The 19,411-nt window shown below is 39.4% G+C and overlaps 1 protein-coding gene across 2 annotated transcripts; it reads right to left on the reverse strand.

The window, feature by feature from the left end:
• Window positions 1-2,036: 2,036 nt before the first annotated feature.
• Window positions 2,037-19,374, reverse strand: LOC111861645 (rRNA 2'-O-methyltransferase fibrillarin). 2 transcript variants are annotated; one of them, XM_023846380.2, is made up of 6 exons: window positions 19,241-19,374; window positions 10,879-11,046; window positions 10,531-10,676; window positions 4,864-5,034; window positions 4,099-4,344; window positions 2,037-2,714 (listed from the first exon to the last, which is right to left on the reverse strand). In XM_023846380.2, the coding sequence occupies exons 1-6, from the start codon at window positions 19,251-19,253 to the stop codon at window positions 2,541-2,543; spliced, it is 918 nt and encodes a 305-aa protein (XP_023702148.1). In that variant the 5' UTR covers window positions 19,254-19,374; the 3' UTR covers window positions 2,037-2,540. The 2 variants fall into 2 exon arrangements, with proteins under 2 accessions (XP_023702148.1, XP_023702147.1); XM_023846379.2 differs by having other exon boundaries at window positions 10,876-11,046.
• Window positions 19,375-19,411: the final 37 nt, after the last annotated feature.

The raw sequence follows: 19,411 nt of genomic DNA on the forward strand, positions 1-19,411 counted from the left end.
AACCCTCGTATATTCTTTCCTACTGGAAATTAGAGTTGATAGCCATGATATAAAATTATGCATTTGAAGCTTTCATTTGTAGACTGAGAAGTTTCTTGAAAATTAATTTACTGCAAAAAAATAAAATTCAGGATGGTAGATGTCTGTAAGTGAGAAGATAAATATATAAGTGGGTCTAACACAGACAAAGCACATTTCTATTGTGCTTACTAGTCATCTTCACCGTGTATTAGTATCCGTTTCTAGTACCAGTCTGTTGTACACGGAGATTCTTAGATTTGTTGATCAGTTCATGGCTCTGTGTTTTATTGTGACTACTGCTGGCTGCAAGGTGCATATGAATTTTGCCAATGAATCAGTATGCCTGATGGCCAATAACTCTCTCTTCTTCATACTATCCATTCTTTTTATATGGCCATACCATTGTAGTCATTTCCCTTCTACAGAGATCAAAAAGTCACACACATCAAACTAAAAGTTGTCATAAATTGTAAAAGTAAAAAGTAAAGCTACCCCTGTAACAGGCCACGAAGGCCCATAGAGTTGAGAGTTGCACACTATCTAGACAATCAGCTCACAGATGGTGGTAAGGTGTTATAAATTGTATTGCAGTTAATATAATTATATCTCCTACTGATAGATGGTACTGCAGGAGTACTAACGAGTAGAAATGCCATCTGTCGTGTATCGGTCATACCAAGAACAAGTTTTCATTGTGGAACATTATTTCGCCAGTCATTCTTATGCACGTGTCTTAGACGAGTTTCATCAGGAATATCCAGATTCTGCAGTTCCTAACAATTCAACGATAACGAGAATAATTAACTGATTTCAGGAATATGGATCAGTTTCAGATAGGAAGAGATCCAGGAGACTGAGGTTAAACTGACTGACATGGAGAAAATGTTGCAGTGTTCCCCTTCCAAAAGCCTGAGGAGACTATCATCACAATCAGGGATTTTGTACGAAGTGCTCAGAAAGCGATGAAGAAGTTACACCTTCGTACACACCGTGTTTGCTGCGTGCAGGAACCGAAGGATCTGGATAAAGAAAAACGCTTACTGTACTGCAGATAGTTTTGGACATTTGTTGGCAACCGCGGAATTGAAGAGTTTGATCAGGTTTTCTTCACTGACGAAGCATGGTTTCACCTTAGTGGCTACATGAACAGTCAAAACAATAAGATTTGGTCATCTGAAAATCCACATGTGTTACATGAAAAGCCCTTGCACTGTCAGAAAATTGGAGTGCGGTGTGCTGTATCACGTCATCGAATAGTGGGCCCAATTATCTTTGAAACAACAGAGAACAGTCCAGTGTACCAAGACATCATTACACAGTTTATTGCACTTCTTGAAGTTGATGAACGTGAGTGTTGGTTGCAGCAAGGCGGTGCCACATGTCACACACCCAATGAAACCATGCAGTTCTTACGCGAGTTTTTCGGTGACCTTCTCATTTCAAAAGGATTGTGGCTCTTGTGTTCGACCGATTTGTGACCCGCAGATTTTTTCCTTTAGGGGTAAGTCAAAGGAATTGTCTATAAAAACAACCCACATACACAGGAAGACCTCAAGAGGAACATTACAATGGCGATTAACAGCATCAGTTTACAGGTGCTCCACAAAGTGACCTCAAACATGGTAAAAAGTGCTCACACATTCATTGCTGAACAGGGAAGCCATTTTGAGCATATGTTGTAAAGACATGATTTATTTTGCATTTTAAGATGTAAGGTTATTATAAACATTAATAGTAAGTGCTGTATGCCTTGTAGTTTGTGCATTAAACCAGCAAAATATAATTGCTTAGTGTGATGTGCATGATTTCTTGATCTCCCTGTACCTTACTAAAAAATTCTGAATTCCACCATCTCTGAAATAGCAAATCCATTGCTTGGATTCTGCTTTTTTTTCACCTTGCAAGGGATCAAGTGTCTGCATGAAATGTTATTACTGGTGTAAGACATACTGTACAGACTGTCATTTTTTTTTGGGGTATCACACTTTATATTACAGTTCATAAATTAAAGAGACTAAGAAAGACCAGATATTTAGTACACCCACAGTGAAGAAATACATAATTTTTTTAGAAAAATACAAGAAAGTGGCACTGGAGAGATTGAGACACAATAGGAAAATTATATTAAAGTGTATCTTATGGAAATGGGTTGTAATTCATTGAGGACAGTCCAACTGCAGGTTATTTTGCAGTTATTTCATTAAAACTGTATTACGTGAGCAGTTAAATAACTTATGATAACAGTAATTCAGGTAAGATGAACGTTACCGGTGTGTTGTCTGTAACATTTATATCTGTAACTATTTAGAATTACAGCATTTGGAATGAATTGGATATAATATTGTTCTGTTATTAGTTTAACATTTCTTATTAAAGTAAAACTACAAACAGCATACACATCTATATTCTAGAGTAAAACAGCACAAAACGAACAGCAGGATGTCACTGATGTTCCTCCAGTCCAAGTACCTGTCACTGTATAACCATTTGCTCACTTGTCTTCCAAAAAATCATGGCTATCAGCCTCCTTTTGACTTTGGTGGTGGCCGATACACACCAACCACAACAGCATGATCTCGTTCGTATGGTTCCAGAGTTATTTGCTCCTGTGGCTTCAGTTTGTCTGCCTGCAGTTTCTTCACTTCTGATGCAAACACAGCTTCAGGTTGAGCAGTAGAATCTATGCAGCTGGCCTGAAAATGTATTTTCAATGTTTATCACATTGCAGGAAACTGAAATGCTCTATGTGCTAAGGCTGAGGCAACATTTAACACAACTGTGTATTGCTGTGCCCAGATATTTAGAAAGAAAGCTCCTACTGTATCTGAAGTGGAACCTCCATATTACAATGTGCATGGCGAGATGATTAATAAAACATCAAAGTATGCCATAAAAATGAAGTCCAAAAATCTGGGCCCCTAAATTTATCACCATGAAGGTTTTGCTGAAGTGGGGAAGGAAGGACATTTTAAAAGTGAATGTCCATAACATAATATGAAATATTTCTCCAATTCGTTGTTTATATATAAGACCAGGAATACTTGTACACACTTACACATACATTATAATGTATAATGTATGAGCACAGAACTGAAGAACTCCATTCTTAAGATCTGTTACTGGGAAATGACAAGCAGACTGAGAAGGCTTGGCGTGTGCTGTAGTAATTTGTAATGTGTGAAGGTTAGTGAGTGTTATAGTTGCTTGTAGTTATGATCTCTTAAGTGGTCTGTAAATCCAATCTCCAATCCAAACCCTGTCTATAGTCACTCATACATGTGACAGTACAGGGCTGATAGCACACACCAGTACCGGTAGGGTATGGAGACTGGTAGAATATCAAAGGGGGACGTACAATAGGTCAACAACTGGTCAAGGTGCATGGGGAAACCCACCCCCTCCAATAATAATAATAATAATAATGGGTTTCCCCATGCACCTTGACCAGTTGTTGACCTACTGTACGTCCCCCTTTGATATTCTACCAGTCTCCATACCCTACCGGTACTGGTGTGTGCTATCAGCCCTGTACTGTCACATGTATGAGTGACTATAGACAGGGTTTGGATTGGAGATTGGATTTACAGACCACTTAAGAGATCATAACTACAAGCAACTATAACACTCACTCACCTTCACACATTACAAATTACTACAGCACACGCCAGGCCTTCTCAGTCTGCTTGTCATTTCCCAGTAACAGATCTTAAGAATGGAGTTCTTCAGTTCTGTGCTCACATCATTACTGTCCAATGAAGAATTGAACTAAACTCTAAACTTGTAAAATTGATAACCCCTTGGCAAAGACCATGTAGAAAACACCGTTTCCAGCAGTTCCTCTATTGTTGAACATGGATTTGTTGCCACAGGAACCTGCTTATTGTGCGGTCACTACCAAGTAACCGGCCAATATGCTACAATACATACACAGTTACTTTCATGCTCAGAATGTACTACAGTGAGATTAGAATGAGGTTTGAAGTTTGGGATATTGGAGGAAAAACTTGTCAGAAAGCTTTCTGCTAACAGCCAACTCACGTACAATGGATGTGACATACGTAAAAACAATATACCAACCTTAATTGAGATTACAAAATGACCTCCATTCTTCAGAAAATATTGGGAATTGAGGGCAACAATTCTAGCCTGATCAGGCTGAGCTACATCAGCAAACACTGTATCCACCATTCCAACAAGCATCCGGTACTTGTGAGGATGACGGGCATCCTCAATGATAGGGATTACATTGGTCCGTTTTTTAGCCATGTTAAGCAGATCACGACCTGATCTGTGCGAGAACTCCACAGCATAAACTAGTCCTTCCTAGGACGAAGGAAAAAATAATATATGATACAAATAACATGATAAGCATATTCACTCTATAACACATATTCTACAAACTCAGTATAACTCTTTTTATAGTCAAGTTTTCCATCCTGTTGTGTCACTACTATGTAAATCTGTCTGTTGATCACAACAATTCTACACTTCCAATAAATGATTGATAGTCTTGAATGTGAATAAAATCAGTTTAATTAAACAACACAGGACAATCATCCAGTTATGGGTAGCTATACAGCTATCTGGGTAATTTTATGGATGCCAACAGAACTATCCCTGATTTTGGATGTTTCTACTTTGTTTTTGCAATACTTTTTTATATTAAGAAATGTTTTCTGCATTTGATGACAAGATACATTAATGACAATTGATTTGCCTGATTCTGAAATTACACATTTTTTTTAAATAAATAAACTCATGTAGACTATAAGATGAATAATATTCTATAGACAGAAGTTAGATGACAGAATTCTTTCTTGTAGATTGATGTATTCAACTTACTGGTCCAACAACATCAGACACATGAGACACTGTTGTTCCAGATGCAGCTCCCAGGTAAAGAACCTTGCTACCAGGTGCCATATAAATCTGGTCCACTCCTCCTAGGATTGCTGCAGCCAATTTTGATCGGAAGGGATTCCATACACGATACTCTATTTTCTTTTCACCCTCCTGCAAGCAAATTTGGAACATGTGCATATTCAACACAGTACATGGCCTTTCTTAAAAAGGTGACAATTACTCAACTGGCAAAGATATATTCAGCTATTACAGGTAAAAAGGTATTGTCCCTGCACTTATAAGTGCCATGCTATGAGAAGCATGGGGAAGTGGACATAGAGCTCCGCCATTCTTGACCTCGACACTAGATGGAGGTGAGTGGTCAGCTTTACACCACTCCAGAGGAAAGAGCCCCCAGTATCCATCAGATAGGAAAATGGATGGACCCCAGAATCAGTCTTCATGCTGTGGAGTACAGAAAAATCTCTTGCCCTTGCCAGGAATTGAATCCAACCATCCAGTCCACAGCCCATCACTATGTTGACTCCAGATTCTCAACTATTAGGGACCCCAAATAATACAACACCATGGTAAAATAGAGCACATCACTGAACCCTATTCTGAGCTCAATGAATCCAGTTCACGTTGACCACATTAAGCCAGTTCCTTGTCACCACAACATTGGACATCCTCAGGTTGAAAACAAGAGACAACTGTAGCTAAGAATATATGAGTACTGAATACACAGCTGCAGACAGTGGAAATGGGATGCTGCTCCAGTATGACAGTCCAAACAAGGGGCTACAAACCTCTTACCATGAAAAACATATATACACACGGCCTTGTCCTTGGATGGTAAACTCTTACTTGTGTGAATACAGTGCATAATCTCTGTGTATGTGTGTGTGTGGGGATAGATTTTTATGAAAATTATTTCAACTACAGTTTTTTTTTGCATGAAGAAGTCGATGGTTATAATAGGCACACGACCAGTCTAAACCAATGTGTAATAAACACAGGCAAGAGTTCTGTCTTCGAATTCATGACCAGCACTACAGAAGGCCTATACATTATTGGTACAAAGGTCTTAAATGAATGTGCTTATCAACCAGTCAAGCAGTTATGATGTCTATAGACATCATGCATGTTTCTAACTACTCTGTTGCAGATATAATGCCAGTCAGCAATGGTAACTTGTATGTTGTGCTCGCAAGATGTTCTAGCTACTTCGGAATGTGAGAGGAAGTTGTTGATTGCTTGATAAAGTCCTGGGTTCAAGTTCTTTTGACTAAACATTATGGCAGGCCCTAGCAAGAAGATGCGTGTAGTTTTATGAACTGTTACAAGATAATGAATATAGTGGTATTTCAGAGAATGAATATAGTAGTGATAATGAAATAAATGTGAAAATTTCATTAGGCGGTGAACAAAGTGTCAGCTCTGATTAAGCAGAAAATGTCAGTGACAACAGCAGCATGCAACCTGACGCATGGGCAAATTCAGGTGCTGAGCAGCCACATTTTCCATTTACTGGCAAGCTTGGCATAAATGTTAATTTCAAAGACCCCAATAACCCCCTGGAATATCTTGAGTTGTTTTGTACACTGGACATTGCAGAAGCAATAGCCATAGAAACAAATTGGTATACCCAAAAATTTTTAGAAAATATGCCTAATCTAAAACTGAAATCTAGGACCCACCACTGGGCTGGTATTGAAAACTACATAATTATAAAGTATTCACAGTATCTGTCACTTGAGTTGCAGCAATGTTTCTAGTAGTATAATCAATTTTGTGATTATTTCAGTCTGTAAAAGATAACACTTTTGTAGTGTTGTTTGGATGAACAGTTCAGTTCATTCATCCACACTAGCTTTAAGCTTGCCCACATGGCAATAAGAAACTCTGTTTATCAATGAGGGATCCAGAGTGTTGCAATAAACCAAACTGGCAATGTGTGTTTTTGCAAGTCAGATTTGTCAGCAGACTACTGTGATAGTGTTTTATTTTTAAATGCCACACGCTGCTCAGGACTGCATATATTGAATGTGAATGACTCAGGCATACATGTGATATCATGTAGGCCGAATGGAAATGAAAGTCAGTGGCGACAGTAGCAGGTTTTTTGAGAATAAAGCCAAAAGTACTTAATTTTACTAAATATTTGAAGGGCATTCCGTATATAATGCCTCCTACTTTTTTGTGTTAATATGTGATGTCTGAGCTGGATGTTGGTGGCGTTGTAGTAAAGGTTGAACCTTCCCGCCAATGTACTGTTAGTTTGGTTGTGGTGTGACAGATAGCAACAGCAGAGCAGTCTACCAAAATGGTGTCTGACACAGAAGTGCGTACGAAACAGAGATGTGTTACTGAATTTCTTACTGCCAAACAAATTTCACCCAATGACATCCATCGATGCTTTCTAAAGGTGTACGGAGATGATACAGTGGATGTCAGCACAGTGAGGCAGTGGGTAGTGTGTTTCAACAGTGGCGAAAGTGAAGTGCACGATAAGAAATGCCCTGCACGTTCCTGCTCAGCTGCCACTCCTCATGATGAACAGCGCCTCGATCAGCTCATCCATACAGATTGGCAGATAACGACCAGGGAACTGTGTGCACGGCTTAATATCGGCTGTAATGGATTGGAAATGATGTTGGGGAAGCTGGATTATTGCAAAGTTTATTCCAGGTGGGTCCCACAGATGCTTACACAGGACCACAAAACTCATCGAATGGAAGTCTGTCAGGACCTGTTGCACCAGTCAGAGGCTGAAGGTGACAAGTTTCTGGACAGCATCGTCACTGGAGATGAGACATCGTGTCACCACTATGAGCCGGAATCCAAAAGACAGTCCATGGAGTGGCGACATGCAGATTCCCCAAGAAAAAAGTTCAAAACACAGCCATCAGCAGAGAAAGTATGCGCATGGTCTTTTGGGATAGGCAGGGTGTGATTTTGTTGGCTTTCCTGGAGCCTGGTGAGACTGTCAATTCTGAATGCTGCAAGACGACGCTGACTAAGGTGAAAGCCTGCATTTCCAGAGTCAGGCCATAGAAGCAAACAACCTTTCACTTGCAACACGATAACACTAGACCCCATACCAGTTTGGCGACCATTGCACACACTGCAAAGTTTGGCTGGACTGTCCTACCACATCCACCTTATAGCCCCGATTTAGCACCTTCAGACTTCCATCTCTTTGGGCCTATGAAATATGGACTATATGGGCAACATTTTCCAGACAACGATGCTGTCATTGCAACTGTAAGAAAGTGGCTAGCATCTGCTGGCACAGACTTTTACAGGGGCAGCATACAAGCTCTTGTTCATTGCTGGCAAAAGTGCATAATGAATGGTAGCGATTATGTGGAAAATAACTGTAAGTAGCTGAAATCTTGCTCTATTTAACTATGTTATTATGCTTTCTGTATCTGTTGTAGTTTTCATTAAAATAAATAGGAGGCATTATACACAGAATACTCCTCGTATATATACACATTAATTTAATGGCTATAAAAATGAAAACATAGGTATGTGAAGTCTGATAATTGGTAGTTACTATAGGATTCTGACAATAGTGTATAACACATAGAGATATTGTGTTTTTGGACTTTATCCATCGTCATGGTTTTAAGATAACTAAGAAAAACACGATGTTTCAGAAACTGGATCTGTTTCTGTCCTCAGGTGAGGGAAAACACCTATTTGTTGGGTCCCTTAGAAAGAGCTAGCCTCAATCACTGGACCAGTGGTCCAGTGATTGAGATCCAGTTCAGATCCAGTTTCCAAAACGTCGTGTTTTCTTAGTTATCTTAAAACCAAGACGATGGATAAAGTCTGAAAACCCAATATCTTTCTGTCTGATAATTGGTCTTTCAGGTGCTTATTATTCCATAATTTTATAATGACACATGACTGAGATATTGCATTTTAAAACGGGAGCAAAAAGTATAAAATTAAATGCTGCAGTGACAAATTCAAATGTCTGGGGGAATTTAATGTGTCACCATGGGAGACATAACAACACGGAAAAGAACTTGACTGGTTAATTTTGCCACGTCTGACTGCACATAAGTTAAACAAAAATTTAGTGAATTTTCAACAGATTTGACATTGGGGATTTCTATTAAAATTTACTGACATGTAAGCTTTAGTTAAAACTGCACAATAACAGACCACTTACATAATGACCTATGTGTTCCTGTACACATCCTGGCTGTAACTCATCGAACATTTATCAGAATAAAGCTTAAAGAGAATCATAGAGAAAAATGAAACGTAATTTATGTCCTATTACATAAATGTTATGGTTTTCAAAACATCTGAACAAAATGAATTTTTATGTTGTGATCTCATAACTTGAGAACTGTCATACTGATTTTATAAAATTTTATTCTGGAAGGCCTTGCATAAATTTATCAAACCATCCAAAAGTTTCATTCACTTAAGATGCTATAACAGAAGGAATGCGCTAGGATTCTTGTGTTATGTTTATACATAGGTAAGTCAATAAGTAAGTTACAAATGGATACAGAACTGAAACAAATAAGAGTACTGATTTGAAAAATGCTTTTTTATTTCTCAACATAATCTCCCTGTACACTGAGGCACTTGTCCCATCGTTTCACAAGCCCCTGAAAACCAGCAGCATAAAATTCTCTGGGCTGTTGTCGGAACCAGGTGGTGACTTCCCTTTCTACAGCTTCATTGTCAGGAAAATGTTCAGCCGAAAGCTGATGCTTAAGAGGGCTGAACAAATGGAAGTTGCTTGGAGCAAGGTCAGGGCTATATGGAGGATGCTCGAGGACTTCCCACTTGAAATTTCACAGCGTCTCATTTGTCTTGTTGGCAGTATGGGGATGCACTAGCCAGAATTGTCACAGGTGATGAGTCTTGGGTTCACCATTACCAGCCCGAGACAAAGAGTGCATCAATGCAGTGGAAACATCCTGCGTCGCACTGCCAAAGAAAAGTTTAAGGTGACACCATCCTCCAGGAAAGTGATGCTCAGTTTTCTGGGATCACAAAGGCATACTGCTCACCGCATTCCAGCCTCAAGGACAAACCATAAATGCTGACTCCTTTGTAACATCCTCAGAAAACTTCGTAAGGCCATTCAACAGAAGCGACCAGGACTCCTCACCAAAGGCGTGTTGCTCTTGCATGACAACATGCGTCCCCATACTGCTAACAAGACAAATGAGACACTGCGAAATTTAAAGTGGGTAGTCCTCAAGCATCCTCCGTACAGCCCCAACCTTGCTCCAAGCGGCTTCCATTTGTTTGGCCCTCTTAAACAACATCTTTCGGCTGAACATTTTCCTGACGATGAAGCTGTAGAAAGGGAAGTGACCGCCTGGTTCCAAAAGCAGCCCAAAGAATTTTATGCTGCTGGTTTTCAAGGGCTTGTGAAACGATGGGACAAGTGCCTCAAAGTACAGGGAGAATATGTTCAGAAATAAAAGCATTTTTCAAATCGGTACTCTTATTTGTTTCAGTTCTGTATCCATTTGTATTGTACTTATTGACTTACCCTCGTATTTAATCATTAGGTGTGTTATGCATTCTGATCTCCTGGAAAGTTCATCTCCATTACAAATCATGACATAAAATATGTACATACTATTATATCACTCGTCTTACATATCTGTAATTGTTACTTACATCCACTGATATTCTCTTCTCTCCATAGACAGCTTCTCCTGGTACCATATTTAATGTGACAAGAGCATCCTCCTTGCCTCTTGCAATGAACACACCCTCATGACGGTGAGGCTCAATTATGACATTCTTGCCGCCTTTAAATCCACCTACAAGAAATAAGAATAAAGACTGAAAATGGTATACTTTAGGGATTGTCACAAAGCACAAAAGTTATAAGAACTGTTTGTGACAATTTTATTTGCTAACTCTAGGAACAATTTACATGAACACTTTTTCAAATTTTGGCCAGGGTACAGTTAAAATTGAGACTGTTTAAGTAGTTCCAAGATGTAAAAATATTCCTACCACCTCCACGCCCTCGTCCTCCTCCTCCTCCTCTCCCACCTCCTCCACGGCCCCTGCCACCAAATCCCCCTCGTCCTCCACCTCGACCTCCAGGACTTCTGCCAAAGCCACCTCTTCCTCCACCACCACTATCACGCCCACCACGAAAACTACCACCACGTGGAGAAAAACCTGAAACAAATCACACAGTATAATAACTACATGATCAGTAAACTATGGATATACAGTAAAACTTGGTTATAGCAACATCGGTTTCTGCGACACTTTGTCTATTGCGTCAAATATTCAATGGTACGAACTAATTCCTCATAAAGCAACTGTTTTTATACCTTGCTTAGTACGACATGCACAAATGCATCAACCTCGTATGTAACGTCATTTTCATTCCTGAATTTCTCTGATATCGTGGGAAAGTTCGATGTGTCTGCCCACCCTCACTTTCTCTACTTGTTGACGTGACTGTCCTGGAAGAATACGACCGCGATCTGCAAGAGGACCGTGGGTTTTATGCGAAAACAAGGGTGTGGGGTGGGACTGCGTGAATAGTGCAAGAGGAAGCGGCAGGTTGTTAACTGCATTCCTTTCCTAGAATCTCGTCTAACAGGACCTCACATTGTCTACTTACCCTATAGTGTTCCTGCCTAAACCCAGAGAAGTGCAGTAGCGAAAACATGGCAATGAAAAGGAAAGTTTTAAGCATTGAAGAGAAAGTTAAAGTGATTCGTGAAATATTGTGTGTATTGTCAGTGAAAAGCGCTGTAATATGTCTTTGATATTACACATTTGGGCAATTCCACGCAAATGTTACGTTAGTCTGTACTTAACTACGTATTTCACTAAAAAATGCAACATTTTAACTCGGTTTTTGGTAGATTTTTACGTGACTAACATAAGGCTACCGTGGAAGTGCCCATTTCGGTTACAACGACATTTGTTTATAACGACACTATTTTTAGGTCCCTTTGATGACGTTATAACCAAGTTCTACTGTACTGGAAAGAGACAGTAACTTCACCATAAGATGCACAATAATAGGTGTGCATGTTAAGGGTAGTCAGGATGTGAATAATTTTTAGCCCATGCTTTCTTACTGGCATCCATGACAGGAAAACATGAAAGAAGAGTGACACTTCTTCTGACTCTCAAAAACGTTTACTAAAGGTTTTTAGATGACTAATGAAAAAACAGGCCACTAAGCATCCAGTGTAACAGAAACTAAGTTCCTTGGTTTCATTATGTATTATCTTAGAAACAGCATATTGACCTAGTGATCAATAGATTATCCTGTGTGTGCTATGCATTGCGAAATATAAAACATATTGTATCATTTCAACGCTAAGGCCAATCTACTTTGCTTGCATACACTCCATCATGAAACAGCATATTGACCTAGTGATCAATAGATTATCCTGTGTGTGCTATGCATTGCGAAATATAAAACATATTGTATCATTTCAACGCTAAGGCCAATCTACTTTGCTTGCATACACTCCATCATGAGTTATGTTATAATCTTCTGGGGTGGCACCTCTCATGCCAGGAAAGTGTTTATCTTGCAAAAGAAAATTATTAGAATCATAACGAACACTAAATCTAGAGAATCTTGCATGGATATTTTCAAGAAATTGGAAATTATGACGTCATATTCACAGTATATATTCATTACTTTTATGCATAATTAATAATAAATATTTATTTAACTTTACTAATGAGATTCATGAATATATAACTAGATCCAAAGCTAATTTACATGTACCTACTGTGAATACTTCAACATTTGATAAAGGAGCCTATATAACAGGTATTCAAATGTTCAATCATCTTCCACAATCAATAAAGATTTTGGTCAAATTTAAATTTACATTAAAGAGGTTTTTATGTCATCATTCTTTTTACATTATAAACGAACACTTTCAATATAAAGAAGACAAAGGATTGTAATCCAGATATTTTCTTGAATGGTTTGTTAGGCTGATTTTCCACATGATGTATTAGCCACTGACTAGTCACTGGGCATTTAAGGGTATGCATTTTATGGAAGTATGGTATTGTAATAAACCATCTGTTTTAAATAACACATGACAGTAAACAATTAAGATGGTCTTGAATAGTTTACTTACAGCTCATTTCCTTTTATCCTGTAGAGGAATATGTTAATTAATAGTTTTCAAATTTTAAGGTTCTTGCTATGAAATGACTGATTGTATATACTGAATTTTTATTACATATTCTAATTTTTAAATCCTGAAGAAATGTATTATATTTGGACTGTTAAATTAAGTATTTGTAGTTATGTGATGGAAATAATTGAATCAAACTTCTATATTATGAACAGGTCTTTTGTATTAATTTATGATGGTGACAAGGATAATCATATACACTCAACTATCAATTATCCAGGATAATGGTGGGGATGGAAATCACGATCAATCAAAAACCCGGTTAAGACAAATTTTATTAAAAGTAGTACTGTAATACTGTACCTTCATCATACTATAGGCCTACCTGTATTTGAATTTATTCAACCTCATGTTTATGTCATCTAATGGCCTATTTAATACTTTTTTTACATTACACTGAAGTATGTAGTGTGGCAATAAAGAAACCGGATTACTTTTATGACTCATTTCCGGCCACGTCATTGACGAAGAGGAGGGTAGGGCATTGACCCTTGGACTTCCCTCTACCGTCACACAAAGTTTCATTCACGTGCATCGGTTAGTCTGGCCGCGACCATTGTTAGAAGCGGATCGTGTTTCTGAGCTCCGTCGGAATAATGCTGAGTGCTAATGCAGAACAACGTGCTAACATCAAATTCCTCACAAAACTTGGAAAATCTGCCACTGAAACTTACAATTTGTTGACAGAAGTATATGGTGATCAGTGTCTATCTCGCACGCAAGTTTTCGAGTGGTTTAAGAAGTTTATGGAGGGTAGGAAAAACGTCGGGAACGATCCAAAATCGGGCCGTCCTCCCACTGCGAAAACTCCAGAGAATGTGGAGAAGGTCGCTAGAATTGTTCGAAGAGATCGTCGACTGAGCATTCGAGCAATTTCTGAACTTACGAACATCAATAAGGAAAGTGTTAGACAGATTTTGCACGACGATCTGGGCATGAAAAAGGTGTGTGCTAAAGTGGTGCCAAAAATCCTTACCCCCCAGCAAAAGGAACATCGAGTGAATTGCTGTGTTGACACTCTTGAAAACATTGAAAATGATCCTGATTTCTTCCAAAACGTAATTACGTGTGACGAAACTTGGATTCTTCAATATGATCCAGAGACTAAGCGACAATCCATGCATTGGAAGAGCCCCAAATCCCCTAGGAAGAAGAAAGCGCGCATGAGCAAGTCCAAATTCAAAGCAATGATGATTGTTTTTTTCGATATCCGGGGGGTAATCTACATTGATTGGGTGCCTGAAGGTCAGACTGTCAATCAGGTTTATTATAAAAATGTTTTGACGTACCTCCGTGAACGTGTGCGACGAAGGAGACCAGACATGTGGAAGAATGCCTCATGGGTTCTTCATCACGACAACGCGCCAGCACACAACGCGCTATCTGTGAAGAGGTATTTGGCAAAAAACAACATTCCAGTGATGGAACATCCACCGTATTCTCCGGACCTAGCACCGTGCGACTTTTTTCTCTTCCCAAAAATCAAGTCTGCGCTGAAAGGGACCAGGTTCGAGTCCGTGGATGCAGTGAAAGCAAAAGCGACGCAACTCTTGAAGAGCATAACACAAGATGACCTGCAGCACTGCTTCCAACAGTGGAAAATTCGCATGGAGCGGTGTAGGGATCGGGGAGGGGACTACATTGAAGGGGATAACATTTCGACTGTCTGATTTTTTTTTAATAAAGGGGTTAGAGCATGAATCCGGTTTCTTTATTGCCACACCTTGTATTAGTTATTTCAATCACAGTGTTCAACAACATCCAACACTTTTTACGAATATTCACACTTAACATTCCAATACCATATTGCATTGCTAATTGTTTAACTGCTGGTCACGGTAGCCGAGCGGTCTAAGGCATGCACTGTCTTCACTCGCTCGGAAGCTGGGATCATGGGTTCGAATCCCATTCAGGGCATGGATGTTTGTGCGCGTTTTTCTGTGCTTGTCTACAGGTAGAGGCCTTGCAATGAGCTGATCACTCGCCCAAGGAGTCCAACTGTATGTGTTAGATCTAGAAAAACCGAAGTGAACGGAGAAGTTCGTGGAGGTAGGCCTAGGCCCACTGGGGCTGTAGTGCCAAGGGAAAAAAAATTGTTTAACTACACCTCTTTTTCCCAACTGATCGATAATTTCAAGTTCCTGTTGAATACTTAACGCAACACACTTCCTTTTACACCCTGACATTTTGCTAATGCACCTGAAGATCGATACTGGGGCGGTGTATCTGTCCTTGAAACTTTCCACAAATCCTTGAATTCTTTCACCCCTACACTAGGACACTGTGTTAGCATAACGAGACCAAAAAATGCAGAGCTCGGTTCACACTAGTGCGTAAATAGTGTTACAACTCACCATGTGAAATCAGAAAAGCCCCGGTTAAGCCGCAAACAGGTTTATCAGCCCCCGGATAATTGAGAGTTGAGTGTATCTGCATAAATCTGTTCATATTTGAATATTTTATGTACAAATTTTGTATTGTGACTGTATTGCATGTTGATGGCTCCATTGTTTTTATGTATTTTGACATGTTCTTTATCCTATGGCATGCGTTACCTGAAAGGATCTATGGAATTTAAAATAAAGTGAAAGTGAATGACCTTATTCAAGTTATGCAATACTGATTATTCCACAGATGCACAGTTATTCCTATATGTACTACCTACTTTAACATTACAATTCTGCATTTTGCACATATACTGTGCTTATATGTTCCATACATTTCTCAGAAAAAACAGCCATTACATGCCTAAATAGCACAAGCTGACTGTTTATAACAGAGACAAGGTATGATTTCTGTGTGGTAGGAACTGTGTGGCATAATCAACAAACCAATAGCCCAAACACATTACAATTTATCTTCAATATTGCCCTAATAAGCTATTTAACAGCTACTGTGACATGAGCTCATGTGTTTGATGCTGGGCAACCATACCTGGGTCCTTGTTACTGTATTAAACATTTGATTGGTCTTGTCCTTGTGTCAAAATGTTACATTAATGTTACACATAGAAACATGTGATCATGTACGATACCTAAGTGAAAAAGACAATATTCTGCCATAAGTTTCAGGCTTCAAGTTTCCTCTACTTCCAAAATGGAACTTCTACGAATAAATGTGAATTCTCATGTAAGTGCCAGGGATGCACTGTAACAGGAAACATTTCTGGTATCTGTGATCTGGGTGGATTTTGTATGAGATTTATTGGCCTACAGCCTCATCAATGTACAGGCTCTCAGATGACCTCGCTGTTACACTTATCAGATTATATTTTCCGTTCTGCATTTTCCAGTACTCCCAGTGGGAGTTGATGGACCCGGTTGCACTAAGTCTGTGTCTGCCACCGGTTCTGCCGCCACCATCTGGTCTATAGCCCAGGCTTTTGCCACATTCAGCAGAAATGCCTTGTATTTCAATTTTGAATGAGGGTTTAGATTTTTGAAAACCAAAAATGAGTTGAAAATGGCACAATTGATAAGCCACAAGGCAACTTTCTTTGTTCACGTTACTGTTTTCCAAGGAAGAGAATAATAGGCCACGTACTGATCGGCTCTATCAGCTCCCTTCATGAACATATTATACTCGGAAATACAAACAGGTTTCTTTACCTGTCCATGTCTCCTTTGAACATCAACCATGCTCGAATTGTGAACTGTGGAAATCATATTCACAACAAGAGTATCCCTCCAGGACTGAAGAAGAATATCCCCCTTCCTCCTGAATGTGGTTTCACCACATTTCGAAGATTTAGATTCCTCTTTCAGATCTGGAGGAAGTCCTCTGTTCACCCTAATTGTTCCACAAACACATTCTTTTCCCAAAAGAAGGTATTCTGCAGTTACCACACTGTTATAATAACTGTCTTGTTAGACATGGTAATTTTGATCAAGATAGGGTTTCTTGTAATTTTTTGCCATCACCAGAATAAATTTCTAAATTTCCAATATAGCCTGAAGTGCTTTCACTAACTACATGAACAAGTAGGCCATACTTTGTAAGTTTCCCAGGATTATATGTTCGCATATTATATGTTCCCCTCCAAGAAATCACAGATTCGTTTGGCTTATAAACTGCCTGAAATTTCTGAACGAAAAAGTTCGGTAAGGGCTGAATTTTGAAAAGCCTGCTTGTTGATTGTGGTTGCAGTTCATTATCATTGAAATGCAAACACCACCAGATTTGCTCATATGTCTTATGGCTCATTAGTTTGCCGAAAATTGGAATTTCTAAAAATGGATCTGTTGACCAATACTCTTTCAGATTATCCCTCCTTGTATGGCCCATTAGAAAGATTATTCCAAAATATTCCAAATTTTCTCATTTCTGTTGAAGTGACATCCACCCACTTGAACATCTTGTATAACTTCTGTCATAATGTTCACGGAGTTGGAGTATCTGCTAGTTTCCTGACATAACATGTCAAAGAAACTATCTCCAAAAAACAGTTCTGCTACTTCAGACTCTTGCATTGGGTCCGATGGAATTTGTTTCACCCCCGGATTTCCAGTAAACTGTCCCAAAGTAGGCGTTTTATCTACTTTTCCCCATGTGGCTGTCTCCACATTTCTGTCAGAGCTACTTTAACTTTTATTGTCTGTGGCCACAATTCTTTGTTGTCCCCTGTCACTGTCACTGTCACTGTCTGAGTCACTATCACTACTCCTCTCACAAGGCACATCAGATAGCTCATCAGAGAACAAGTCAGATATTTCTTTTTCTCCGAGAGATCGCGTGGTCTTCAACCGCGTTCGTCCTTGATCCAAATTGAACTACTAACTTACTGCCTGGTAGATAACAGCTCGAAGGGACAAAGATCATTTTCCTTTGGAGTGGGGAACCAAAACAGTGAGGTCAAGTTACTGCCTACTAAGCAAACATTCCGGAGTCTTATTACCCAGTAGTCATCCAGCTGTGTGGCGCCAGAGTAAGGTATAGGATGTTACAACCTAACATGTCATAAAATCATGATATCATACGACCAGTCCGCCACGCTTAAAAGCGAAAAGCATGATATCATGCAACTGGTCAGCAATGTGTTAGGTACCATGCCATGAAGATGTATTGGGAAGTGGAGGCATAACTCCACTAGTTTCTTTGGGTGGTGAGACTGAGTTCACTTGGTATGTTGGCCACTATTTAGCCTATTGTATACCAGCCCAAGATGACAGATGATGAGTGTGGAGCAGTCAATGGAATGAGAATTTGCAGGGGAAACTGAAGTACTCAAAGAAAATTTGCCCCCGTGCCACTTTGTCCACCTTACCTGGGATTGAACCCAGACCACAGAGAAGGGAAGTCAGTGACTTGTGGCCTGAGCTATGTCACAGCCTTACCTTGGAACTAAATGGAAGCAAGCTGTCAGCTTCATGCCCCAGCCACTTACCCTGGGAGAAAGAGCCTCCAGTAACCATTAGCTATAAGGCTGGATGGGCTCCAGAATGAGCCTGGACACTGTGGAGCAGAGGAAAATCTCTTGTCCCTGCCAGAATTGGACCCCAGCCATCATCCAACCTGCAGCCCGTTGCTATACAGACTGAACTATCCCCGCTCCATGTATTACACATTTATGTTTCAGACTTTTCAGTATACAGGATTTATAATTACTTCTAAAGTAATAATAATAATTAAGGCCCAAGCAAGCAAACTGTGCAATATACTTCCCATTTATGAACTATGAGGCACTACAGGCTCTAACAAATAAAACTGTGTACATTTAATACAACTTAGACTAATTTAATGTGGGAACTACTCACATTACCCTTGTACCTTCTATGACTGAATAGCATCTCTGATATATCGACAGGGTGAAGATTACATAGGAAGAAGCGCATGAACTTACGCTTTCATAATGCCTTCATATTGTAATGTTGTATTCAATCTGTGAACTTATTCTAAATTATTTTGCTGGGTATGTGCTGGTACAGTCTTCTTCACTTTTTACAGTATTTCCAACAGTTCAGAGCGAGTGTACGGGAAGTAAAAGTGAGCCAGATATTTTAATGAACAAAATACATAAGCGATTTGTGTACAGAAATGTATTCCTTCTCAGCGAAAATTATGAACCGACCGGCAAATTCATATACAGATAAGGATCACATAATTATAAGAGATTACTGTGTTTTTAGACACCATCGTCACAGTCCCTTAGTACTTACGGAGTTACGGCGACTACTGAACAAACTTACCAGGTTTTCCCATTTTTAATGTTTAACCATGTGCCTCACTAAGCTGAACCTAACCTCACTGGTACCACCTTCCTGCGCGTTCTTGTGACAAACACACACACACAGCTTTTCTTGTTTCCGTCGAACTAGCTCCAAAGATCACATATATCACTTTGCAAGCTCGAATCATAT

The sequence above is a fragment of the Cryptotermes secundus genome, unplaced genomic scaffold (assembly GCF_002891405.2).
Source record: "Cryptotermes secundus unplaced genomic scaffold, Csec_1.0 scaffold43, whole genome shotgun sequence".
NCBI lineage: Eukaryota > Metazoa > Arthropoda > Insecta > Blattodea > Kalotermitidae > Cryptotermes > Cryptotermes secundus.

Excerpts from the sequence above, each read along its gene's own strand:
- LOC111861645 (XM_023846379.2), bottom strand. Across the intron at positions 5,035-10,530 it reads AGAAGAGAATATCAGTGGAT|GAGGGTGAAAAGAAAATAGA; the intron begins GTAAGTAACAAT and ends ATTTGCTTGCAG. Across the intron at positions 2,715-4,098 it reads ATTTTGTAATCTCAATTAAG|GCCAGCTGCATAGATTCTAC; the intron begins GTTGGTATATTG and ends ATACATTTTCAG.